Below are 26,398 nucleotides of genomic sequence, written 5' to 3' on the forward strand. Positions count from 1 at the left end.
TTTGCCAGTAGCCTGACTTTAGGTCTAACGAACGAAGTAAAGAACTGAGCATGATGCAGACGGTCCAAAGCATCATCAATCCGTAGCAGGGGATAAATGTCACATTTGGTGACTCAGTTAAGCCGTCTGCAGTCAACACAGAAGCGGAGTGTGTTGTCTTTCTTTTTTACTAGTACGACAGGCGATGCCCGCGGACTTGTCGACAGCTGGATGACGTCATCATTAAGCATTTCTTGAACTTGACACTTAATCGCCTCCCGCTCCATAAGTGACACACGATACGGATGCTGATGAACAGGCCGCACCGACTCCTCTGTAAAGATCCGGTGTTGCGTAATGGAAGTGCGCTGGACTTTAGATTCCGTGGAAAAACAGCCGGAGAATTCTGTCAGTAGGCCAAGCAGCTGATCCTTCTGTACATCTGCTAAGTCAGCATTATTGTGGACGCGGGTATTCAGGCTGGCGTGAGTTGTTGCATCCGGTGAAGTCACTTGTAACGTGTCGATGTCGGAGAAGTCAGCAATGTCGTTCAGGAATGCCACAGCTGTACCTTGAGGGATGTGCTGATACTCATGGCTGAAGTTTGTCAACAAAACTTGCGAGCACTTATGCTGTATTCGAACAAGGCCCCGGGCGATTCAGATGTGTCTTTCGAGCAGCAGCAGGATATTTGCCTCGGCAATACTCTCATAGCCGTCGAATGCGTCGCAGGTGACGAGGGTCACTACGCTGCTCCTTGGCGGCATAGTGATGTTCTCGTCAACAATCCTCAAGGCGTTGACATACGTGTCATCAGTGCTGCTCCCTGCTAAGGCCTGGGCCGTCGAAAACATTACCCGCGACTTTTGTAAGTTAATCACAGCTCCATTAGCCTGCAGAAAGTCCATTCCCAGAATTAGGTCCCTCCAACAGCTTGGGAGGATAACGAAATCTCCGAGGTACGTAAACCCACAAATGCTCACTTGCGCTGTGCATCTTCCTACCGGGGTTGGCAGATGGCCTCCTGCAGCGCGAATCTGCGACCCAGTCCACTCGGTAGAAACTTTCTTCAGCTTGCAGGCAAGGTACATGCTCATAACTGAGGTGTCCGCTCCAGTGTCGATCAACACCATTATTTGTTCGTCGTCTATGGCGACAGGAATGTTCGACGTTACTACCTCTTGTAAGGTGTTTGACTTCGTCTGTACGTCTGCGTCGTTCCGTTTTCATCATTGTCGTCGTAGCAGAAGATCTTGCGTACGGTCGTCGTCAGCGGCCTCACTTCCGGAGGTCGCTGAACTCAGTTTTCCCGACCTCCGCTTGGTGATGGTGACCTGTACCGTGCAGAAGACGACGAACGGGGCTCCTGCCATCGCTAATCAACACTGCGATGATTCGCGACGAAACTCTATTTCCGGCGGCCGCTCACCAGGTCGTGGACGATATGCGTTCGGCGAGAATCCACGGAGCCCCACATGACGATAAGGACACATTCTGTAGATTTGTCCGGCTTCGCCACAATGAAAACAAAGGGGCTTGTAGTCTGTGGTGTGCCAGACGTCGCTCTTCCTAGTCCTTGCTTCGGCGATGTACAGTGCGCTGCGAGGCGGCCTGAAGCTTACGTCCATTTGTTGAGTGGGGTGTACCATGTTGTACGCACTTGAGGGTGGCGGATGGTGTACTGCTTCAGCGTAACTCCTTTCGGCGTGCGGTCCCTGCTGTGGTGCCTCGTACTGTCCAGGAATATGGACGGCCTGTCGGACCTCAGCGCGCACCATTTCTGCAATGGAAAGTTGTCCCACAGGGGCAGTGGTCGTCTGCATCTTCTGCAGTTCCTCCTTGACAACAGATCTGATGAGTTCTCGCAAGGCGCCGACGTCGTTACCGAGGGTAACGGCAGAGAGCTCCCTTGAAATCATGGCGTCGCGGTTGTTTTGCCTGGCCCGCTGTTGAAGGGCCTTTTCCATAGTAATGGCTTCGTCATGGAACTCTGAAAGTGTCGTCGGTGGGTTTCGAATGAGGCCAGCAAAGATTTCCTCTTTGGCGTTGCGCATGAGGGGCGCACCTTCTTTGTTTCAGTCATAGAAGGATCCGCACGTCTGAAAAGCTGATTCATGTCATCTATGTATGCCGTCACTCGCTCATTCGGGACTTGAATTCTTGCCTCCAACGCTAACTCCGCCCTCTGCTTCCAGTCCGCCCTGGCGAAGGCATTGAGGAACTGCCTACGAAATTCTGCCCATGATGTCAGTGTCGCCTCGTGGTTCTCAAACCATGTTTTCACGGGATCCTCAAGAGCGATGTACATGTAGCGTAGCTTACGCTCGTGGTTCCAGTTGTTGAGGTTGGCAACCTGGTCAAAATGGTCAAGCCAGTCGTCGGCGTCCTATGAAGCACTTCCGTGGAACAGATTCGGCATCCAGGTGTGATTGACAACAATGTGCGATGGTGCAGGAGTGGCAGGAGGTGGTTGGTTCGTCATTCTAGTTCGTTCGGGTAGCAGACCGTGCTGTGGCTGGAATCCCTAGAGACGTCAGCTGGCGCATACGTGCACAGCAGTAAGCTCGGCTGGACTACTTGCCGGGCTTAGGTCTGGGGTATGCTCCGGAGATCTTAACATTGACCGTAACCCGCACCTCCACCAGAAATGTCACCCAGCTATTACAACTAAGACAGTTTACCACTGACAGATTGGCAAAGAAACGTCTGCCTTTAGCGATGGCTGGTCCTCGGAGAGCGCGCGCTCAACCACGAACTTCGTCGTTCTCACCTTAAGGGTCCCATGTCATCACGTGCAAACTTATTTCGTGTCTATATTACGGTTATCTGCTATAGTTAAGTTTTTCTTGAAGAAAAGGTTGAACCCATAGAACTGACGCAATAAATACCAAAAGGCCGAAACAATTTTTTACTGTTATAGTGTAGCACCCATGATACACCTGTTACAAAAAGCACCATTCGGTTATACAGTCGAACCTCGATATATCGAACAGCGCGGTGATCGCAAAATAGTTCGATATAGCCAGAATTTGATATATAAAATCACGTAGAAAACGCGTCAAAAAGTAGCGCAAATCAATCAATGAACCAATCGTGGCGCAATAGATACTCATATGAAGCTTCAAACAAAGTATTTATTTAGTTCGCTGAAAGTACTGAAGCAGTGTAGCCTGCTTCATATTGGCAACCGCGTGCTTGACCACGGCGTCATCAACGTAGTCCAAACGGCCCTTCTATTGCGCCGCAGTAGCGGCGTACAACGGCCAAAGCAGCTACAGCCTCAGTTGCAGTCGGGAGCGGGGCAACATCAGCGCTTGCTGGATCGGCCTCGGCAGCGTCTTCGTTTGGCCGCTCAGCAGTCACTTCTGCCGCGATCTCCACGTCTGTTAACTCCGCCACTGTTCCGGTGCTGTCGTCACCGCCAACGAAGTCCGCAATGCACATGATGTGTGGCTCAGCACCGACAAAGCGCTCCAACTGGCTCCACGGCCGCCTCGATCACGCGCGCACGGCGCGGGCAAGCCTCGTCGTGCGCGCGTGATCGAGGCGGCTTGCCCCGCCGTGCGCGCATAGGTGCGCGCGTGATAGAGGCGGCCGTGCTGGCTCCGAGCCGCCGCGTGTGTACGCCGCTACGTTCAAATGGCGCCCTCGGCGCAACCGATGTGGGCAGCTGTCGTACGCAGCAGTCTGGAACGCCGATCGCGCCGCCGCTATCTTCGAGAGTGTTGCGGGAGAGCTCGCCTCCTGTCAACAGAGCGCACTTGGTCTGGGGCGGCGGAGTTCGATATATCCATTTTACATGTGGCCCCGTTCGAAATAAAGAATTAAAAATGCATGCGATTTTCCATGTGATATAGAAATTGTTCGATATACGCAATAATTCGATATATCCGTGTTCGATATATTGAGGTTTGACTGTAATCATTATCAGTTGCAGGAGCGAGAGGTTGCAATGCTTCTGGGTTTCAGTTGCGATTTCGCTTTTTGTATGCTTGTGTTCAGGCTGGTTTACGCATATTGTTCTCGTTTTCGTGTTCATCCCGAGCATGCTGTACTGCAGAGGCAATGCCAGCGATGTGTTAACATCGCGTATAGGTTATTCAGAGGCCAACGATGGCTACACAGAGATGCTGCCGGCAGAAGTGGATAAAGTTTTTGACAGTGTGTCGGAGGGCAATGCCTTAATTGATGTAAGTGAACTGCAATAAATATTGGTTTACTGTGCATAAAAGGAGTGTTGGTTGAAGATCTTTTTTTTATCAGAGTTAGTGGCTCACAACAATTTTTGTTTGCAGAAATTTAGTGCCTTGAAATGGTTCTGTTTGGCATTTCACAACGAGTCTACATGTGTGTATGATTTCATTATGCCAACTGACTTGAAATAGGTACATCTTGTATACTGGTGCAACTTACATACAAATTTTTCTTCAAAGCTCGCAAAAACTACGGTTTTGACTTATACAAAGATGCGACTTACAATCTGGAAAATACGGTAGTTATTTCGCACCTTGACAGTATCCCTTATAAATGTCTGCACATTCCTAGAACAACTTTCTGTTTGTAACGGTTGTGGCAGGGACCAACCACCCTGGTCTGCATCACCTCTACTCACTTGCGTAGGAAGAGCGCTAGCGACAGAAGAGGAGGGGGGTGTGGCAGCGGCGGTAGTAGCATTAGCAGCGACAGCAGTGGAGGAAGGGCAGCTCAGTGGCGCCTGCTTGTCGTCCCCACATGGCGAGGGTAGCCTTGAGCTGGAATCCCCTTCTGGAATCACCTGAGCAGGAACCACTTTGGCGACCGGTGTTGGAGGCTGCACCATGGGAACTGGCGGGCTGGTGCTGATGACTGGCTGTGTCAAGGGTGGGAATGGAGGTGCCTGCTCCTCCACAGGACTGGGAGCCAAGTGGCCAGTAGTGACAGCCTGAAATAGGCACAATGCTCACCAACCCTGACTTACAAGCAACTGGAAAGACGTGCAGCCTTACCAACACAGTAGGAGGGCACGAATGAGGTAGCAGGCACGTGGGCAGTGCACTGTTATTGGACAGAAGTGCGTATCACAGCATCTGGCACTGGTGTCCTGGTACATCTTGTAAGTGACAAATGTCCAGACAACAAAAAAGGCACTGTAGGTGCGCCAATAACCTGCTCGGCATTGCAAGGGTATGCCAGCAAACAGAAAGAATATAAGAAAAAATCGTGAGGCATGACACTGAGAAGAATGCTGGAATAAACCCGATTTTATTTCTTAGAAACGATATCCACCAAGCACTGTTCTAGTTCCTTTCTCTATGTCACAATTTTTTCTTGTGGCCTTTCTCTTTGCTGGTATACCCTTACAAAGTACAACATACAAACACGGCTAACAAGCCACTCTTATGAACTATTATGCATAGTCATACATAAAGGTTTAACTCACAAACAGAAATGGTCTTTGAAGACGCTAGATCATATGCACAGCACATTGCATGGGTTCTAAGAGCATGCTCGTACAGGCATTTTCCTTTTCTGACTTTCCAATTTCAACCCCGATTAAGTTACACAGAATGTTAAGAGAGAGGAAGAGAGCAGTGTGGATCACAGAGCATATGGCGATAGCTGATATTCTAATTGACATTAAGAGAAAAAAATGGAGCTGGACAGGTCATGTAATGCATTGGGCAGATAACCGGTGGGCCATTATAGTTACAGCATGGGTGCTAAGGGAAGGGAAGCACAATTGAGAATGGCAGACAATTAGGTCGGGTGATGAAATCAGGAAGTTTGCAGGTGCAGGTTGGAATCAGCTAGTGCAAGACAGGGATAATTGGAGGTCGCTGGGAAAGGCCTTCATCCTGCAGTGGACATAAAAAAGACTGATGATGATGAAGAATTTTCAGGTACAGTTGACTTCTTTTAATTTGAGCATGACAGGACTGATGAAATGAACCAAATTATCTGGTGGGTTTAATTGTATCAGATTGCAGAAAAAAAATGGCAACACACTGCCGATTCATTTGGCAGTACCTGCCCGATTCTAACATGTCCCCAATAAAAAGCCGCGCTTTGGAATCAGGTAAATACTGTAATTAGACATTACAAGCTACCGTAAATTGTTAAAATACTTCTTAGGGCAGGCCTAAAATAAGTGTTTTCGTCAGGAGATGACATGTGCCTGTTCAGTGTATTCACTGCCCTCTAACCTCTGCCGAGACATTGGAGTCCCCATAGAGCTGAGGCACGTGCATGCTGACTGTATCCGGTGAAAAGAAATTTTACGATCTAAAATAACAAACGTTTGGGCCCATAAAAATGCACAGGCGCCGGCCGGGACCTCTGGTCAGTATTGCATTCACTTAAAAATCTCAAATTATTGGAAGTTTACCGTATTTATTTATTTATTTATTTATTTATTTCAGGAGTACTGCCGACCTCTCATATGGGGCCTTAAGCAGGAGTGGGTTATAACACAAAAACAGATTTGAAACAGATCACCCGTAGTATAAGCCACATAAGGCTATGTAAAAAATTTGACAAGTGAATGTGCATGCCTATTGCCTTCATTTCATAGGCACTTGGCTCTTTTTCGGCTGTGTCACACAACTAAACCAAAACAGAGATCAATTGTCATTTGCTGTATCTAACACTGCAGCTTGAAAATTGCTGGCAGGTCCTGTTTTGATGACCACATGGTGGTATTTACCCAGAGATGAAGAGGTAGTAAAATGTTGCAAACTTGAATTTTCATAATTTTGCCTTCTATTACAAAGCCGTGTTTTATCCCATTTTTAACTTTAACCTATACCTTAGCTATTGAAATATTTAGTCATTTATGAGGTTCCTTGAGCAGAAAAGAACTCTTGCTGGGTTCGACTTTCAGTTTGCGAGTCGGGTGATACATCACAGATCACTCATAACGTAAGTCACTGGAGTCACGAATTTCCACAGCATAAGTGGTGTGTGCCGACGGACGCGCTACTGGTGGTGGCCTTATTAAGATAGGACACGGCTTTGAAAATCAACTTACTGGAAATAAACTTACTTATGTATAACTTCATGGATGTGGGTGAAAATTGGCACAAATGTTTAGGATGTCTCCCTGATGCTACCATAAAAGTTTCAGGTGGATATCTTGAGAACATTTTATTCAGCAGAACTTTTCTCCCATGAACTTTCTCGAGGGCCCGGAGAGCATAAAAAATGGGATGGAAGGCTTGTTGAGTATTGACTGCATTGCTAAATGCATGCTAAAGTTTGTGACTGTCTTGAATATTTTTTTTCATAACACGAATGTTTTGGAGTGTAATTTTTTGTTACCTTCGCATAAAGCACACTCTCTAAGTGAACAAAAAGCCACATCATAAATTTATAGAAAGTCAGCATAAGAAAGCGAGACTGTCACGACCTGCACTGTAGCCGAAGGAACGCTACCGAAAAAAGGGAGAGAGAGGATGAAGATCCAAATAGGCTAAATGGTAATAAAAAATCAGCCCCAAAAACTGAGCAGAAAGGCAAAGTCCAGTTTTGAGAAAGCAGCTCCAGAAGTTTCACCTTCTCTTCAGTTCTCTAAAAGGGACCAAATTTGTAGTCTTTAGTGTGTTTTGTGATGTGGGGGCTTCTTGGACATGTGACCTCGTCTAGTGTGCCTTGGCCCCCTCCCTCTTTTTTTTTTGTATGGCGTTCTTTGCTGCAGCAATACAAAGAGCACGGTGCCCGGGTTTCAAAGCAAAGTGACCTGCAGAACTCTGTGTGGGCATGAATATAGTTCCAGTGTTGTACCTGCATACTGCGTAATTGATAGCAGCCTCCAGTGGAATCAGTGAGGCATTTTTTCAAGCGAAGCTTGTATTGGCTTACAAATGACGTTGACGTGGTCACAACACACACAACACACACACACAACACACACACACACACACACACACACACACACACACACACACACACACACACACACACACACACACACACACACACACACACACACATCTTCTTGCTTCCACCGGAAATAGAAAGTGCAGGAAAGGGTATCGCGAGTGCTGCGCCGGCTTCATTTCCGTTTAGTTCAGTCAGGCCCCACACACTCTCAAGTTCAACAAATGGCTACAGCGGGCGAAAAAAATCGACTCATTCTCGACTCGTGTTCTCATTTGTGATCTTAATAATACTTATGACATGCATAGTAGTTAGGCAGACATTGACTTTATGGATGAACGATTCTTCTGGTAGCGAATGTGGGTAAGTCTCCATTTTCAGCATGGGGTTCACAGTGAGCTTATAGCCACCACACAACCGGACATCTGCCCCTCCATCTTTTGGCACAGTATTAGGATTCGTCGGACGATCTCGCCGCTGCCACCATTTAAAGGAGTTGAAGGTCGTAGAGAGGAACTCGGTGAACAGGATTTATTTACATATGAACATTTTAGACAAGATAGTCTAGCGTGACTCCCATATGGAGCCCGCAAGACTAACATACAGCAAACAGCTTGCGAGCACACAGCTCACTAGTACACCTCGAGCATGACAACGAGCACTCAGCTCCCGACGACGAGCACACCCTAGCAGCCGGCAACTGCTGCTTATAAGCACTTGGTCCCCCCTTGATTCCAAGCGAACGGAAACGTTCGTCGAGTCATCGTTCGACGTCACCAAAGATGACCCGCCCATTTGCAGGAGGCGGGCTCACATACTTGTGTTGCACACACACACACACACAAAGGTGTAAAGGTCCGGAGCCGATGTCAGAGGGCTTCGTAGAATTCTGCTTTGTCCCGGGTGGCGCGGCCGAGTACCACATTTCTGAGCTGACCCCGCGCCACGTGGCTGCCGGTTTATTCGCAGTTCTCTGAAGTGCGCCCCGTCTGGTTGGATTAGAACACGTGCAGCAGGCTGAAAGCTGGCACGTTGTCACCCCGTACGGCCATTTCTAACAACAGCGACCAAGGGTGTTGCCCACTCACTCCGTGTTACCCGCTTCACGACGCCGGCTTGCTCCCAAGTATCCAGCTTATTTCCCACTGGTTCAACAAGAGCCAAAGGTGCCTTATGTGCTCTGCAGAACACGGGTTTGCTGTCCGGTTTTATTAGTATTTGCACTTTGAACCTGGAAAGTGGTCCTAACTGCTTTGAAAAAACGCGCAAATTTGTTTCAGCTCAGTTACCATGTCTACTTCCGCGATGACGGCGACTTCATTCCAATTTACTCTTAGTCGACTCGGCCAGTTTCTTCCCAGTAGGCACGACCATTGCTTTCCTGCATCATCAACTATTATCAGGGGAAGGATGCAAGTCCGCTTGTATTTTACTTGCATGTTGTGGGGATGCGCAACTCTCACGCGTCCCCTGATACTCAGATGCTGTGTCAACTCGGATGCCGTGTGCACCGAGCGGGGTGGGACCACCTAACAGAGCTGATGTCTCCTCGCAGCTGCCTGTTTTGCGCCCATTTTGGGTGTTGTTTTTTTTGGATGCCGGTTGTTGTCAGGGTAGCAATGCATTAGGCCTAAGGCTTTATGAAGCTGCCTGTTGCACGTGGAGGGACACAACCAGGTGGACTGTGGTGTTGAGGTGTAGCAATTTGCTACCCTCATTCTAGCACGCCTCGCACGAATTGAAATTACTCATTTGACTCAAGGAAGCGAGCTTCATTCACGTGAACTTAGCATCTGATTAGCTGCCCGATCTTTTGCTAGCCGAGTTGAACATCGTACCACGTGGGCGATGCACATGCAGAATTCCTCTCCCTTGCACTACTTTAGTATTTGCTGAGTGCGTTGAGCGTGCGCAGCGTGAGCTGAGTCACTCCTGGTTTGCTGTCACCTGCACATCATCTGCACTGCTGCCCCGGACTACGATCGAGCCACCCCGGACAACGGTGATGCTGTGGCCAGTTTGGCGCAGCGACTTCGGCGGCCGCCTGTATCCAGCTCGCAACCCTCGGCAAGGGAGAAAAGAGCTGGCGATCACCGACAGCTACTGCGGCGCTCACCAGCAGGGCGCGTCGGCGCGAGCGACGCGCGTGCCGCCTAGTGCGTCGCCATTTTCGGAGTTCTGGCCTGGAATCGCGCCGTCGAGTGAGTCTGCAGAGGTGCTGCTGTGACCAGTGGACTAGTGGAGTACCCAAGGGCAATGTCGGCTAGCATGTTATGGACAGGGTGTGAACGATTCCTCGGCACGGCCACTGTTGCATGTACTACCTTGTTCGCAAAGCACGGATTGATGTTAGACCATGTGACATGTTTCACCGGAATATTTAAGGTTGGGGGGATGTGAGGATGCGCAGCTCTCACGTGTCCCCTGATACGTTGTTCTCCCGCATAGCTCCTGTCTCCCGTAATCCGGCTTCGCCGCGTGGCCTGGGGCCCGCAGCAGTCGGTGTGGTTGAAGCGCAGTACAAAAGATGGTGCGAGTGTTGCGCTGCTAATGCCGTCTCACAGTGGGGTTACTTGGGCGCGAAAAGGAGAAGGCACTTCCTCTTTGGCTGCGGGTCGGCGAGCGCCGCGGACGTCCCGCGCACGCACTGATCCATGCTTCTGTGAGACCGTCTCGCGTGGCCTCCTTCGAACGCGCCACCGTTCGCGTGACCATAAGCGCGAATGACCAGGCGTTGGGATTTAGCATGAGGCGAACATATTCGCTCGTTATCAGGTCGCGGTGAGTCGGACTTCCGCGATTTGTCATGCGCCCATCGACATGTTTTGTGGATAGCAACTCGGCTAGCAGGCGTTGATCTATGAAAGGTGCAATTAATGCCCTTGTGATTGTTTGCCCTACTATGTTGCCGTTCCTTTGTCCCAAGAGCATGGATGAGAATCCCACAACGTCGACCGAACCATCACTGGGACAAGCTTGCCCGTGTACGTTCCTAGTGGATCAGCCACTGCCTTCAGGGGCAGGTGCACCCAGTTCGGCTGATAGATTGCCTTTGGCATCATCGTCACTGAGGCGCCCGTGTCTATTTGCATGGTCACGTTGTGGCCCTCTACATCCACGGTAACATAATACGCGGACTTGTTGCTGGCGATACTAGAAATATGGAAATCATTCTCCGATTCTTCCGTGGAGTCGTCTACCCAATTCAGTTCTTTGCATGGTTTGGTTCTTAGCTTGCGCATCGTCCTGAGATGACCTTGCGTGCCACAGTTGTGGCACTTGTACCTGCGGTATCGAAACGTTCTTCCCGAATGTTTTTTTCCACATCAGAAACATTCTATCAGTTCTGTCCTGACTCCCTGCCTGCAGTTCTCTCTGACAGGGCGTTGGCCAGAGAGCTTGCCTATTTGCCTGCTTTCAGCTGTCAGGTCCGCCTGACGACCTGCTTCGTCAGACTTAATCTGTTGTGACTGCTTCAATGCCATTTCGCGGTTCAGAGCAATTTTGCAAGCCCCTTCAAAGGTCAGAACCCTGGCATCTGCAGCACACAGCTTCCGCTGGGTGTTTATGCATTGCGGCCCCACTACGAGCCTGTACCTCAAGGCTTGGTCAAGAAAGTCACTGAATGCGCAACTTCTGGCTAAGTTCTTCAGCTGGAGTATGAATTCTGCAACGCTTTCTTGTTCAAACTGTACGCGGTGGTTGAATCTGCAGCTTTCTGCTACGATGGCTTTTCGGGGGCTGTAATGGTTCTTCAGAACCGCTTTTGCCTCATCGTACATTTTACTGGACGGCGCATGGGGTACGAGCAGGTTTTTTAGTATTTCACACGATTTCGGTCCTACAAGCGTCAAGAATACGGCTAATTTCTTGCTGCCAGCTACTTCATTTGCCTCCACATACAACTCAAACCGTTCCACGTACGAGTCAAAACTTTCGGCCTTCTCGTCGAAACAATAGATTCTTCCCACCGTTGACATGTTGGCCGTTTCCTTGGGGTTCCACCGCCCTGGCCTGGTTGCACGCCCCACTTGTTGTCAGCAGCCACCGTGGTCCCGGGAAGCCACTTGCGTCGGTCCCACCCTCGTTGCCATGTGTTGTGTACTGCGCGGACGGTGACGCACGCAGGCGCGCAGCGTGACGAGAAAGTAGACCAACGAGCTCCGGAACAGAGAATGCTTTATTCGGAACAGCGTGTGCCTCTTACACACACTGGCAGTTGCTTAACCACTTCCGATAACGGACACTGAATGACACCTGTAGGCACTATCACAGTGAAGCCAATTGAACCTTCGCCGCTTGCCTTTGGAGCGCCAGTTATTGTGACCTAAACAAGTTGACCTGCGATGCGAAGCAGATTCCGGGTGTTAGGATCGGTCTGCAGGGGTACTTCTCTCAAAGCTATTTTAGCCCGCTGCAGGTGTGTCGATCGATCCGGGGTGGTGGCGCCCTTCAGAGAACCAGCGAGGACAGCGCTAACCAACCAAGAACTTACTTCAGGGAACTGCGGACAACCGGCAGCCACGCAGCGGGGGTAAGCTCAGGGGAGTTCTCGAGGGGAGGTAATTGGCGGAACCTCCCCTGCGCTTTTCGAGACACAAGACAATGGACCATAGCGGAGGCCACTGTGCGAGGTCCACTCTGGAATTTCGAGGCGCCGGCTGGGGTCGGGTGTGACCACCTGGCCACGGCCGCTCAATGGAAACAAGGTGCGGCCTGCCGCATGACGCGCCGTCAGTGGGTGAGGGAGTGACAAGCGAAGTTTTCAGTTGCGGCCGCTACTATGGGTGGGGGCGCTGCACATCGGCGAACGTAAGGCGCACATTTCCAAGGGAGAGCCGGCCGTCCACGTGGTCCGTGCGCCGGGAAGGAAGCGTTGCGAAGTAGCGTGGTCCCTGTTTCACGTACGTTTTTATTTTATCGTCCAGCTGTTTCGTTACGCGTTTCTAACGGGGAGTTATTAGATGCGTCACGGCATACGCAATGCCAAAGAACTGTTGTGTGCCGCGATGCAAATCCAATGCTGCGAGGAACTCCGACCTTTCTTATCACGAGCTGCCGGCGAAGGAACAACTCCGGGATGTCTGGCTGCGGCATATTTCGCGACAAGGCAACGACAAAGGTAGCCAGTGGGTGCCGAACTCCAGGGCCGTCGTTTGTTCGCTTCACTTCAAGGAGGACGACTACAAGCAAGGATTAAAACGTAAGGTGCTGCGGCCGACAGCCGTGCCGACTCAATTTCCGTCGTACCCTGCATACATGCTGCCCGCGGCCTCGAAGAAACGCCGACCAGTAGTACGTGTCGCATCTGCCACTGCCATAACTAAAGTAGGCGACTCATTGCAGGAGTTATGTGCAGGATCAGAAAACAAAGCGTCCCGCCGCTCTGATGCGGACTTAGGTAAAATTGAAGGCGACGTCGAGCTCCGCGCAACGCCGCCGCATGCGGACGAGGTCGCTGGTCCGGAAAACTGCTTGGCCACAGGATGCAGCTTGCAAAGCGGTGTGAAAGCGCAAGAATGCCAGACGACGTTCTGTTTAACAAGCTTTATGGCAAATACCAAGAGGAACGCGCACCGCCTGCAAATGCAAGCTAGCAGACTCAACGAGCGACTACAAAAGCTGCAAAAAAAATGCGACGATGTTCAGGAGAAGCTAAAGCTATACGATGGGGACCAGGCGGTGCAGGCTATAACGAAGATAAGAAAAGCAGCAGCGGAGGGCGACAAAACTGCCGAGTTTCTCGTTGAACAAGTTGAAAATTTTAGTAAGGTCAGGCCAACATGGCAAGAGAATACAGTTCGAGAATGTGTGCTGTGGAGGGCAACGTCTCGTAAAGGGTACGAACACGTGAGAGCGAGAAAGCTTCTCAGGCTGCCTTGCCGATCTACGCTGCAGAAATTTGTTGGGTCATCTACAGGAGAGACCGGAATAACTAGCCTCATCCGTGAACGTCTCCAAGTGGAAAGGCGTAGTTTACTCTCAGAAAAAGAGCCGTACTGCAGCCTCATAGTTGACGAAATGTCAATACAGCAGAAAGTTACTTATGATCGACAAGTGGATAGGATTTTTGGGCTCGTCGATGTACAGTGCCAGGCGCGAGAACCTGCTGTTGTGGTAGCCAACAGGCTTCTTTGCTTTGTTTTGCGTGGACTCTCAGCAGTATATGTGATTCCAGTAGGTTATTTTTTCACGAGAAATTTGAAGCACGATAAGCTCCTTCTCCTGACGCGCAGTGTCATCAAGGCAGTTGAAGAAATAGGATTTCGAATTGTCCGTATTGTCACTGACAACCACCAAACAAACACAGCCATGTTCCGGAACTTGTCCGATGACAACACACTCCAGCATGTCGTCCCACATCCAGAGCGCGAAGGCGAGCCTCTATTTTTGTCATTTGACCCCAGCCACCTGATCAAAAACTTAAGGACAAACTTGCTGGAAAGAGAAATGTCCGATGGTATCGAGCCAATCAAAGGAGGCGTTTTCCTGAAGACACTCTACAACATCCAGAGAGATATGCTTGTTAAGCCAGTGCGACTGTTGAGCCGAGCTCACGTTGAACCCAGCAATCTTGAAAAGATGAAGGTCTGTCGCGCGACATTGCTCTTCTCGCCTACGGTAATCGCCATCCTCGAATACCTTCAAAAAAATCCTGGATCACATGAGAAGGCTGCGCAATTTCAGGATTGTCGGTCAACTATCACATTCATGAAATATGTTGGGTTGTGGTATGACCTCCATGACATTTCCGGTTGGAAATCGAGGGAAAGGCCACTCGTCAAAACTGAGGATGATAGGTTGGCTTGGCTCGAAGTTGACTTCATCAGTTATCTCGAAAATGTGAGACGTGAAAGCATGAAAGCCCGTATGCAGTCGCTTACAAAGGAGACTTACGAGGCTACCGTAATGACAACTAGATCAACAGTTGCCGTCGTTGAGTACATGCTGAACGACCTGGGGTAAGCACAAATTTTGCGAAAATTTGCCTGCTAATTTCACGCTCTGATTATAGCTTGGCTAATGTGATGCGTGACTTCAAGGTGTTAACCATACTTGTTTTTTTTTTTTTTGGCTTTTAAAAAACTGCAGCTTCAAGTACGTACTGACCCGTGGGCTCAACAGCGATCCAGTAGAGTCTGTGTTCAGCTGCTTCCGCCAATTCAATGGTGGTAATGACCGAGTTGATGCAAGAGCCGCAGTCTTCACAGCGGAGAAGTTGCTGAAGGTTCGGCTGCTGTTTGCTTCTTGAAGTGTCTAGTGTTTTGGTTTTTGCAAAAGTGGCAATCGCCAACCATGTTCTGGGGCACAGGTCGGGATTTTACAGGCTGCCAGCACTGGAAACGCGCCATCAAGTTCAGAGTGCAAGACAGCGCTGAAAGGTTGGAACCACGACGGTGACCGAGAAGACCCAGCTATACCGGAGGCAGCCTTGGCAGTGTTGTGGAAGTTGCAGCATGTGATGAAGCACGACGAGGTCCCTCCACACCTTGAGTTCGCACCGCTCACATACATGGCGGGGTACCTGGCTTTCGTTTGTGAGCAAAAGGTGAGCTCTATCTTTTAAAATGACCATGCCTACTCTATGATTAGCCATTTGTATATTGGTCAAGTTGAAGACAATTGACGCAGTTAGTAAAATCTGAATCTATGAAATTATACAGGTGGCGTGCCGTGAATGCAAGGTGCGACTAAAAGGAAGTGCTTCGCGGGCTGGAGCGTATCACTTCACATTCAGTCTTGAACAAGGTGGACTGAGCTACCCGCGGCCTGAAGTCGTCTGGTTATGCAAGCTGCTGTGTACTTTCGTCGAATTAGCTCTGCAGTCTGCTGAAGTTTATCGCTGTGGGAAACTGTGCCAGCTCCTCTCATGTGCTGTACTCCCACACCTCATGGTTTGCCCGCTCATGTGGTGTGCAAAGTGTACGGACCAGTATCACTGTCGAGAGCTTTGCGAGATATTTCTAAAAAAGTTCCTGAGACCCCTCCTGGCGAACTGGGCTGGTGACCTTACCAGCTCTTTGGACAGTGTGCTCAGGCTTTCAAGAAAGCCTCTTTCCCGCAAGGTCCTGCGTTTGTAGAGAAGACTGCAAACCTTGAACAGTAGTGTTCAAATAAAACAAATTTGCATTCTGTGAGTCATGCGTCATCTTAAACGAAGCCCTATTTTTTTAAACCTGTGCTCAGAATCAATAAAACCGTGTTTTGCACGTCAACACCACTCTATATCTTTAGTTCCATATCTGAAGCTGCGCTTCCTTCACGACACAGAAAGCAACTGAAGATATTTGTAAATCCACATCATTGATGAAGTCATCGGTGTGAACACACACGAATAGAGCACTTAAGTGACTCTGCGGTACCTGCCTGTCTTCATTTTTCTCGTACTGTCTTTATTTCTGCTTCGTTTTCCCTTGCCGAATATCGCGCCTGCCACCCTCTCGCGCGCAATCGACACACAATATCTTGACGCCGTGTCGCATGCCGGCGCGCATTGCCTAACCCCAAGCAAATAACTGCGTTTTCATATGTAAGCCCTGGAACCACTACACCCTTCCCAAACAGTTCTCAATCACTGGTGGATCTTCCCGAGCCTCTAAGGTGCGTTTCTGTAAGCGCATGCACACCTGTTGGTTGTAAATTTAACTGTTGCTCCTCAATCTCTAACCACTTTTCGTTTCATCTGCCGCCGTGCATAGTTATGTAGCCTTTTGCACGACGATACATTTTCTATTGTTGACGGTGATGCTAGTCTGAGGTTCCACCTTCTTCATTACTACCTAACCTGGCCTCCTGAGTCCCCGTGGGCACCCCTCATTCGCCGATGTGCAGCGCCACTACCGGCGCGGCGGAGAGAACAAGAACTATCGCAATCACCGGCGGAGAGGCGCGTTCGGCAGGCCGCACCTTGTTTCCATTGAGCGGCCGTGACCTGGCTATGGGGACGCAGGACTATGGTTAAGATCACTTTGAAGGGTTAATTGATCAGAGGCGTTGGCAATAGTGCGATAAATAACACAGTCATCGGCAAACATTCGGATATTAGAAGATACGTGAGTTGATAGGTCGTTAATGTAAATAAGGAATATAAGCGGGCCAAGGACGGACCCTTGCGGAACGCCTGATGTTACTGGAAGGGAAGCAGAGGTAGCATTGTTCACAAAAAATGTGTGTGTGTCCCCACTCTCGTATCTACCACCCCACTCCCCTTCTTCAAATTCCTCTTCATTATTCATGGTCACAGTCTTCAACATTCACCAGTTGAACGGAGCGGCAGCCCTTAACATTTTTATATTTCTGTTTCTGCATGGACTTAGATAATGAGGTATGCCTTCGTGGCAGGTTCCGGATTAATTTGGCCCAGTGGTGTTCTTTAATGCGTCCATAAATCTATGTACACGGGCGTTTTCTTTTATATTTCACCCCCGTCGAAATGCAGTTGCTGCGGTAGGGATCAAAACCATGATGCTGTAGCCATAAAGCTACCATGGCAGGCACAAAAGTATTGCTTTGACGTGCAACTGCTTCCGTATTGTCATCAAAGCCTTACAGTTCACTTTAATGCGGCTCTGCTTTTGCACGCCCTGTGTAAAATGTCTGTTCGACAAATTTTCATAGTGTTTATTTTTTCAGGAATCAGCTTACCGTAACAGACCGTACTGTACTTAACAAACCGTACTGTACCTTCAATATAAAATTTATCCATACTGTCCATAACCGCTGTCATGTCCTCACGTCATCCTTTCTTTTTACCTTTCCCCTTTATATGGTAACTATGAGAGAAGAGTGGCAAGGCTCATTACTTGCTTCGCGACTGCGTCGCATCTAGCCACTCTCTGCATCCTCTCTACCATTCTATCTAGTTTCCCTCTGGACTTGCACGTTAGTAGAAGGTAGGCGCTGCAATTTCGGCGATGCTTTTACAGGGGCTAATGTAGCAATGCCCAGGGAGCTCGGGAGAGCATTGTGCACATTTGACGTGGTGCAAAGGCCGAAACAAGTTTCTTGCAGCACCTTTCCTCTCTGTGGCACTCCTGTCATGTATACGCACACGCTGAACCACCACCGAATCATTCTCTAAAACCACTGTGGATGAAACCACAGTCGCCATCGACAGGATCATGGATGTTGACTACACAGTGCTGACAGCATGCGGCTGACGTGTGTACCGAGTCAAAATGAAGCTACTGCTTCCCGTAACCAATGCCGGTGATACCGCAGCTGCTATCAATGCAATCATGGCCAGTGATGATGCAGTTCTGAAGACACGCAGCCAACGCGACGTTATGCGATATGGTAAACAGAAGATTAAGGGGGGACGCGGCTTTCGCATTGCGAAAAATGATTGAAAAACCGATTTTTCGAAAATCACATATTCAGTTTTTATAACCCTTTCTCTACCTGATTCCAAAATATCTTCCCTGAAAACCGTTTAGAAGTGCTTTATAAAAATTGTTGTATCAGCCACAGCGACGAGAAGTTTTGTGGAAATTGCAAAAAGACGGTGTTTTTCAAGCCACGATATCTCCATAATGGCGCAACCGAGCGCCGCCATCTTGGTCGCAACAAAAAGAGCATTTCTTCGGCTTCAAATCTGCCGCCTTCCCGGCCTCCTCCGAGCGAAAACAAACGCAGAAAAAGCAAAAGTTTCGAGGTCTCGCGGAGGTTCCCGATTGGCGGCCACGCCACGTGACAGCGGTGCGCATCGCTGTCACGTTCTGTTTGTCACGCTGTCACATTCTGTTCTGTCAATTCTGTTTCGGCGACTCAGAGAAAAATGAAGCTCACAGGTGAGAGAGGAAGTTGTGCCGATGTGGAGCTGGCGGATGAGCTTTTGATGGTGCAGGTCACAGCATTGAATGCTTTGTACAAGAATGCGTTGTGCCAAGAGTGCTCTCAGCCGGGAGTGACTGTTCATTTGGGAACAAGGCATGGATTGGCTACACGAATGCTACTGACCTACAATGCCTGCGGCGTTGTTGCAAGTAAATGGTCATCATCGCGAGTAGAGGGTGGTAAGGCTTTTGACGTGAATATGCGTGCAATGCAAGCAATTAAAACCACCGGCAGAGGGGCAACTGCACTGACTGACTTTTGGTCAGTGATGAACGTTTCACACAGAGGCTTGCACCATAAGACATTCCAAAGACATCTGAAATCAAAATTCAGGCCTGCTGGTGAGATGGCTGCGGCAAGTCTCTTTTCTGACGCCGCGGCAGCCATGCGGAAATTTTGCAGTGAAATGGACCTGGCATTAACAAAAAATGTGATGGTAGTCTACGACGGGACATAGATGACACGTGGTCATGCATCCCAATATTGGTGTGGGCACAATAATTGAATTTTACACTGGTCTGGTGCTTGACTGTGTTGTACTCTCGAACAGATGCCATGGATGCACGCTTCGGCCAAAAGAAAACGATGAAGGCTACAGTGAATGGAAAGAGAATCACGTGTGCCAAAAGAACAACGATGCAAACTCAAGCCGAATGGAGGTCGAGGCAGCGTTGATCTTGTTCAGAAGGTCACTGGAAAGGAATGACTTCCGCTACACATCTATTGTTTGTGATGGGGATAGCCGTACTTTCCAGGCCGTTTGTGAAGACAAGGCTTATGGCTTCATTACGTTCAACAAGAGGACTGTATCAATCACGTGAAAAAGAGGATGGGGACAGCCCTGTGAACACTTGTCTCAAAAAGCAGAAGAAGTAAACCAATTGGAGGGAAGGGTGGCCTGACCCAAGACCTAATAAAAAAGCTCACCAATTAATAGGGCATGGCCATACGTAACAATAGTGAAGTAGATGATATGCAAAGGGCCATAATGGCAACCTTCTATCATATCACTTCAACAGATAAAGACCCTCATCATGAGCTCTGCCCTCCAGGACCCCTGAGCTGGTGCAGTCACCGGGCTGCAGAAGCTGAAGGTAAAGCTCCACCAGAACACAAGTACAAATTCAGAATACATGTTTCAGCTGTGCTGCTGCCTGTGTATCAATGCCTCTCGGATCCTCAGCTACTCGGCCATTGCCAAGGATAGAAGACTAAAAATGCAGCCGAGAGTCTCCACTCTGTCATTTCATCAATTCTACCAAAAGAGCAAAATGTTTCATTGATCGCAGTGGAGACAGCAGTCAATGAGGCAATCTGCAAGTACAACACAGGAACGCTTCGTGCATACAGACAGTTTTGTGCCTCACTTGGCTTGAAGCCAGAAAAGCATTCCCTTCAAAGAGCTACAGAAAAGGATGCCCTACAAAAAAAGGCATCGAAAGAACATCAGATGAAAGGCCACATGGCTAAGAAGCCCCGCTGTGCTAAGGACACCAAGGAATACAATCCTGGTGCATCTTAGAAGAGTGGAGGCAAGGCAAAACTTTGAAGGCGTTTTTCTCAAAACTGTGCTTTTGCCTTTCTGCTCAGTTTGCGGAGCTGATTTCTTTGTTACCGTTTGGCCTATTCTGACTCTGTTTTTTTGTCTTGTTCCTTGGGTTACAGTGCAGGTCGTGACATTCTTGCTTTTAGGCCTTGACGATTTATAAATTTATGATGCGGCTATTCGTTCATTCCGAAAGTGTGCTTGATACGAAGGTAACATAAAAAATGACACTCCAAAAATTTGTGTTGAAAAAAAAAAGCAAGAATGTCACGACCTTCAGCATGTATTTAGCTATGCAGTCAGTACTTAACAAGCCTTCTATCACTTTTTTTAAGTTCCCCAGGCTCTTCACAAAGTTTGAGGTTGAAACATTCTGCTGAATCAAATTTAATAAAATATTCTCAAGGTATCACTCTGAAACTTTTATGGAAGCATCAGGGAGACATTCTAAACATTTGTGCCAATTTTCATCAAAATCCATGAAGAAATAAGGAAGTTGATTTGCAAAGCCACGTCCCCCCTTAAGGGCTTTAAGGCACAAATAGACACAAGTTTTCTGGCATTGCTGTCATTAACGTACAATTTCTGCTCATGACTATGGCAACGCGGAGACTCTGCTGCTTCATTTTGGCTGAACGCTAGTGCCGTTTTTGCTCTTTTGTGTCGTACATTTGCAGCGCTCTGCACTGTCCCAAGCTCAGAGAGTTGTCCAAGTTAACTGATATGTGGTCAAATATGTCCGAATTAACGGGAGTTTGATTGTATTAAATAATGCATATTCCTGCTGGGACCGGACAGCAAGTCCAGATCATAAGATTTTTCTGGATTAACCAGGTTCGAATAAACAATGTTTTACTGTATTCGGTATAAAGAACCGCGTAGTGCCGCATATTGTGTGTGTTGTGAAGCCCCTGTAGCTCGATGCTGTGCAGGCGAGCACATCACTTCACTGTTTCTGTCACAAATGGAGCGCCAAACACTTCGTCGACAGGCTGCCCCGATGTCTTTTTTCACTATTCACCAGTACTTTTAGAGTCCAGAGCCTGTGGCTCTACCTGCGGGCACGGCAGGAACCTTGCACTTCAGAGCTTATTCACCATGCTGATTTGAATGTTGTGGAAATTCATCAGTGCTCTCCCTTTAATATTTCTTCGGTTGTGCACACAAACTTGTAGCAAGCACTAGTCGTGGCAGCAAGCAAAGCACTGCATCACTGGCCTCGTTTGTGAATTAGCATTCATGAATGCATGGTGTTCGCCACACACACTGAAAAACCTTTGGCACTTGAGAGCAAGAGCTTACCTGCTGAAATTGAGCTGTCAGGGGCTTGAGCTGGCGCACTGGTGAGCCTTGACACGACCCAGGTGGCTCGCTCGGTTCCTTCTCGGGGGGACGGGTGGCTGGCATGATGCTGTTCTCCATGTTCTCAAAGCTCAGCCGCTAACAAACGGAAACCAAGCTTAGGCAATGTCACAACCTTGGCAACACTCGGCTGAGTAGCTCACCCCGTCTGTGGGTTGGCTGGACACAATGGGCAGTCGCTCCGGGTGCTCCTTTAGCTGCTGCACAATGTCCTGTACCTGCTCCACAAACATGTCTGCGTGTTGCTCGGCGAGCAGGTTCGTCACCACCTGTAGAGGACATTCGAAACAATGTGTATTTTGCTCAACACACTGCACTGCAACAAGTCAAACACTAGAGGATCCAACATGCAGCGCATGCCGTCATCAATCGTCATGAGCCCACACAACTTTCCGTAGCATGTGGCCTAAAGTTCTGTAGGTGCATAGAGGATGCAACAACATTCAGGTATGTAACAATGAGGACATAAAAGTCAAGTGCTGTCAGGATAGCACTTGACTCACAAGTGCAATTTTATTACAGCCACTAACAAGCAGAAATAGGAAAGCAGACTAAAAAATTGAGGCAGAACCCAACTCACGATGACTGTTGATGGCATTGTGTTAGCATTAATCAATATAGAGACACAACATATTGCCCCCGTTGAAATGAGTTATGTATCGGGCGTGTACTGCAGCCAGACTCCTCTCTTGTGCTTCCCTATGAACACTCGATGCGATCTAGTGCGAATGGTACGAGGCCTGTGTGTGACCTCCAAAATGCAAGGGGCACCGGTACATGCAAACACTGATACTTGTTCCCTCTCTTGCTGCACACTCAGTGGCACGTACTCAGTGACCCAAGTTGGCGAGAGGTTCATGGCACAGCTTGCTAAAGTGTTGGCGTGAAAGGTGTTCACTGAAAAGTGGCACATACCCAGTGCATTTGTGGCACAGCCTGCTAATTCATCGGGTTGCTGTCCTTTAAGAAACCCTTGTGGCACGATTTCGATTCTGTTCAGCAGAGGAGAAATTCAAGGGAACTTTTTCGTCACTGAAGAGTGGCACACAGATACTGGCTCATACCCAATGAGCCAAGATGGCATTGAAGATGTTCCCTGAAGACCAGCAACTGAGTGGCACATACCGAGTCCTCCAACTTGACGCAAAAACTTTCTTCAAACAGTTGATACCTGTCTAGTCTCACGTTTACAGTGACCCATGTCGGCGTGATATAGGTTTGCTGAAGAGTGGAATGAGTGTACACATCACCACGCACTCAGTGACTCAAGTTTGTCCGACTGTTAGTTGCAAAACCCTGTTCCCTCAGCACAGTAGCCTCATGTGCTGCCCATTCGACCACTGACTACCCAGTGACCCAGGAAAACGATAAGATACAAACATACATAAAGAGATACCCAGCCCCTACAAAGCATGTAAAGTGCCCTAAGAATGCTAATGCATTAAAGTTTGTTAAACCTCGATCTAACGAAGTAGGTAAAATTGCCAATTTGCTTCTTTATTTCCTTGTATTGAAATTGGACCTTTTATGCAAACAAGTACAGTCACAAATGGATTTTTCTTACATAGAAAGGGGCCACAGAATTTTCTGAATGATCAGGCAATCGAAAAAAGCATATTTGAACGAGAAAGCAATTCAGTTTGACGAATTTGGGAGTCGCTGACGAATGAAATAGCTTCATGCCATGTTGACAATATCTTGACATCGACGGTACGAATTAAGCGAAGCCAGCCACGCTTTGGCGTGCACTCCACCCCTACGGTTGATAGCGTTGCCTGCACTGGGACAGAGCTATAATGAAAAGCACCAGCAGCGGGGAGTGAATGCTTCATCTGCCTCTCGCTCCAATGGCTCACCGAAACCCGAGATTACGCAACCTCCAGTATTGAATGCATGGAAAGACACTTTACATAATGTCATGTCGTCTTGGCAAGCCCACTTTTTGCACAAGCGGCAGATTACCTCTATAGGAGCGTGTGCACCTGCGTATGCGCTCAGCCGCGCTTACAGCTTTGCGCAGCCATGACTGAGACGCGTGCCAGAAATTCTGATGCACTTACTTACACCCTCCCATCGCCCCTAGCATGCGCTTGAACACGTTACCCCCCAGCTCACTCACCTCCCCCTCTTTTCCTTTGCTCATGCAGGAAGGTGGCACTTGTGAAGCCACCATCTTTCTTGTGTCACCCTCGTACACTCTCACTTGCACCTAAAGCACAAAGTGCGCGGGCGCGATAGGATTTATCGCCCTTGGACTTTAAATGGAACATGATGCGGCTCCACTCGGGCGGTGGTTCTTGTAGTGCCACGCGCGATTCAAGAGATGCATTTGCAAGCAGTCACTTGTAATTCAATTATTTGACCGTCTGCGTACGTGGAAGTTTCCATTTATTTCCTTGACATTCCTTTATGGAAGAAGTGAAATTTAGAAATCACATACACGCACAATTCGTTATACTGAGGTTCTAAACACATGGTGTCCTATGGACAAGAGCTTATTAAATGTTAAATATTTCGTTATATTGAGGTTTAACTGTATTACGATTTGTGCAAGCTAAAATCCTCACACAGGTCACATACCACTGACTAAAAGCTTGAGCATCTGTTATCTAGAAAAGCAAACTCCTTATCCTGTTACTGTGGCATCGATTAATCACCCATCTTTCTTACAAGACAGGATCACAGCTTGTTTTTCTTCCAGCTTTGATGTTAGCAGCAAAGTGCTGCCCGCATCTCGTCACATCTCAGACATATTTAGTAGAGGTGTGCAAATACTGAATAGTAGATTTTGAATTGAATACTGAATCGAATCAAGAAAAAAAACCAAATATCAGATCGAATATTAGGAAATTTTTCACAAAATTTAATCCTTACAAACTTCGGACAAGCAAATACAGTGCTGTACGTGCTTGCGAGTCTCCTGGCATAGCATAACAAGAATGCAGCAAGATATCAGTCACTATCACAGATCATGATGTGTTCAAGTCAGCTATCTGTGACCATGTGCTGCCTCATTAGCCATTTTTTTCTTTTTCTATAGCCACTACTCTCTATAATGCCTGTAGCCTTGAGAGTAAATAAATGAAATGAAATGAAATCAGTAACTTAGGCACCTAGGAATGAGCATGTACAATGTGCTCTAATAAAGTTTGTGCAAGTTAATAGAGGGAACACCAAATTTCGTAAGGAAGCACTGATAACAGCTCTGTTGTAGTATACAAAGGTCTGGAAGATTTTTATTTAGCAATAGAATTTCTGTGAGTAGAATCAAGTGCTATAATTTTTCCTCTCAAACTAATGACATTCTGTTGTACTGAATACAAACGAGCTTATCAGTTTAATAGTGGACCGGTGCTTTGCTACAATATTTTATTTATTGCATAGAAAGTGTTGCTTTCCAGTTATTCGCTGAAATACAAAAGGGCTATCCCAACGTAAAGGCAGGCGGGTTATTCTAAGGCAAATCTGAAGGACAGACAGAAGGACCGCGTATGACGTGACTTGATCCCTGCTCCGTGCATAGGCAATGAAGGTGGTGAAGAGCAGCCATCGTCCACGATGTTTCGCTGTCAGTTTGGGTGCTATTTGCAACTGGTCAAAGATTCTGAAATCTGAAGAGTCGTGGTAGCGGCCTGCTGCGCCCTAATCGTGCGCATCGAGGAACCTCAATAAAGTTATTCATCCATCCATGGAAAGCTCGCATGACAGCCGTCAATCTACCGCATACTTGTGCCACGATCCGCCTGGGTTCGCGAACGAGGCAGGGCTCGAGGCAGTCTCTGTTAGACCGATGCTCCACAGCATGATGGTGACGAACGATGACTGACCGCCGAGCAGCTGTGCTCGACGGTGTTTATTACGGTGTGGTGACCAATGTTACCTACTGAGCCTGGCAGGCCACCGAGCCTGGCGTGTAAACGAAGATTATGCCTGAGGGTGGCGTCACATGCTTGTTACAGCCCCTTACCCCCAGTTTGTTTGTCGACAACAAAAAAAACTTCCAAGTTCAATGTACGAAGCTCTGCTTCCACCCTAGCCGGGTTGACGGTGCCTCCTACCCAGGTGAGTAACGGTCTGGTGGCCTCTGCCATCAAGTACTTCGCCTGGGCACCGGTGTTGATGATGATGATTGGAGTTTATTGGCGCAAGGGCATCTAAGGCCAAAGAGCGCCAGGACACGTGTTTTTGTTTAGTAAAATGGTGGGTTTGGTGCTGTGACTTAAAGTAGAGGCTGTATAGAGGCCTACACGTAAGAAATCTATAAATACTAGTGAATGAATTCTAAAATTATGAGGAGAAATATAAAGTCTTAAATGCATTGGTTATAGGCACACATGGTAAATTGTTGCGGATTGAGCGAGTCCCTTGCTGTACAGTTGTTGCTCACGCAAGAAATGCAATAGAGCTCAGACATACCTTTGTGCATCAGATTGTACCTCACCTCTGAGGCACAATCTGATGGTTAGCATGGAATGAGATGATACTTAGAAAGTTAGCTTGAGCAAGATAATTAAGCACTCTTTTAAAGTTAAAAAGTGCATCTTCTGATAAGAACATCGAGGGGTGGGGTGGTATATGGTGTGTGTAGAGTTCCATAAAATGAGCTACTCGCTCTCGGTGATGTTCGGGACATTGAATGAGGACATGTAGGACGATTAAGTTCTCACCGCTGCGTGTGCACGTCGGTGGGTCAGTTGCAGTCAATAGGTGTTTGTGTGTGCCATAAGTGTGTCCTATTCTGAGTCGTGCTAGGGTGACTTCGGTGTGCCTATCAAGCTTCAGTGGGAAAGGTTTGGTTAATCGTGGTTTAAGCAGGTGCAG

The 26,398-nt window shown here is 48.2% G+C and overlaps 1 protein-coding gene and 1 long non-coding RNA gene across 12 annotated transcripts in view; one reads left to right on the forward strand and one right to left on the reverse strand.

Annotated features, from left to right (window-relative positions):
• Wnk (Wnk kinase) overlaps nucleotides 1–26,398 on the reverse strand; it is a 540,152-nt gene that overhangs the window by 152,439 nt on the left and 361,315 nt on the right. For all 11 annotated transcript variants that reach the window (XM_065456126.1, XM_065456128.1, XM_065456129.1 and 8 more), the window contains 3 exons: nucleotides 21,721–21,846; nucleotides 21,518–21,655; nucleotides 4,592–4,900 (listed from right to left, as the gene is read on the reverse strand). In XM_065456126.1, coding sequence (XP_065312198.1) covers nucleotides 4,592–4,900; nucleotides 21,518–21,655; nucleotides 21,721–21,846 — 573 coding nt within the window. The remainder of the gene's footprint in view (nucleotides 1–4,591; nucleotides 4,901–21,517; nucleotides 21,656–21,720; nucleotides 21,847–26,398) is intronic.
• Nucleotides 13,296–15,264, forward strand: LOC135921808 (uncharacterized). The gene is made up of 3 exons (XR_011515443.1): nucleotides 13,296–14,795; nucleotides 14,926–15,061; nucleotides 15,146–15,264. It is a non-coding gene; the product is annotated as an uncharacterized lncRNA (long non-coding RNA).

Source organism: Dermacentor albipictus, chromosome 6 (genome assembly GCF_038994185.2).
Source record: "Dermacentor albipictus isolate Rhodes 1998 colony chromosome 6, USDA_Dalb.pri_finalv2, whole genome shotgun sequence".
Classification (NCBI taxonomy): Eukaryota; Metazoa; Arthropoda; class Arachnida; order Ixodida; family Ixodidae; genus Dermacentor; species Dermacentor albipictus.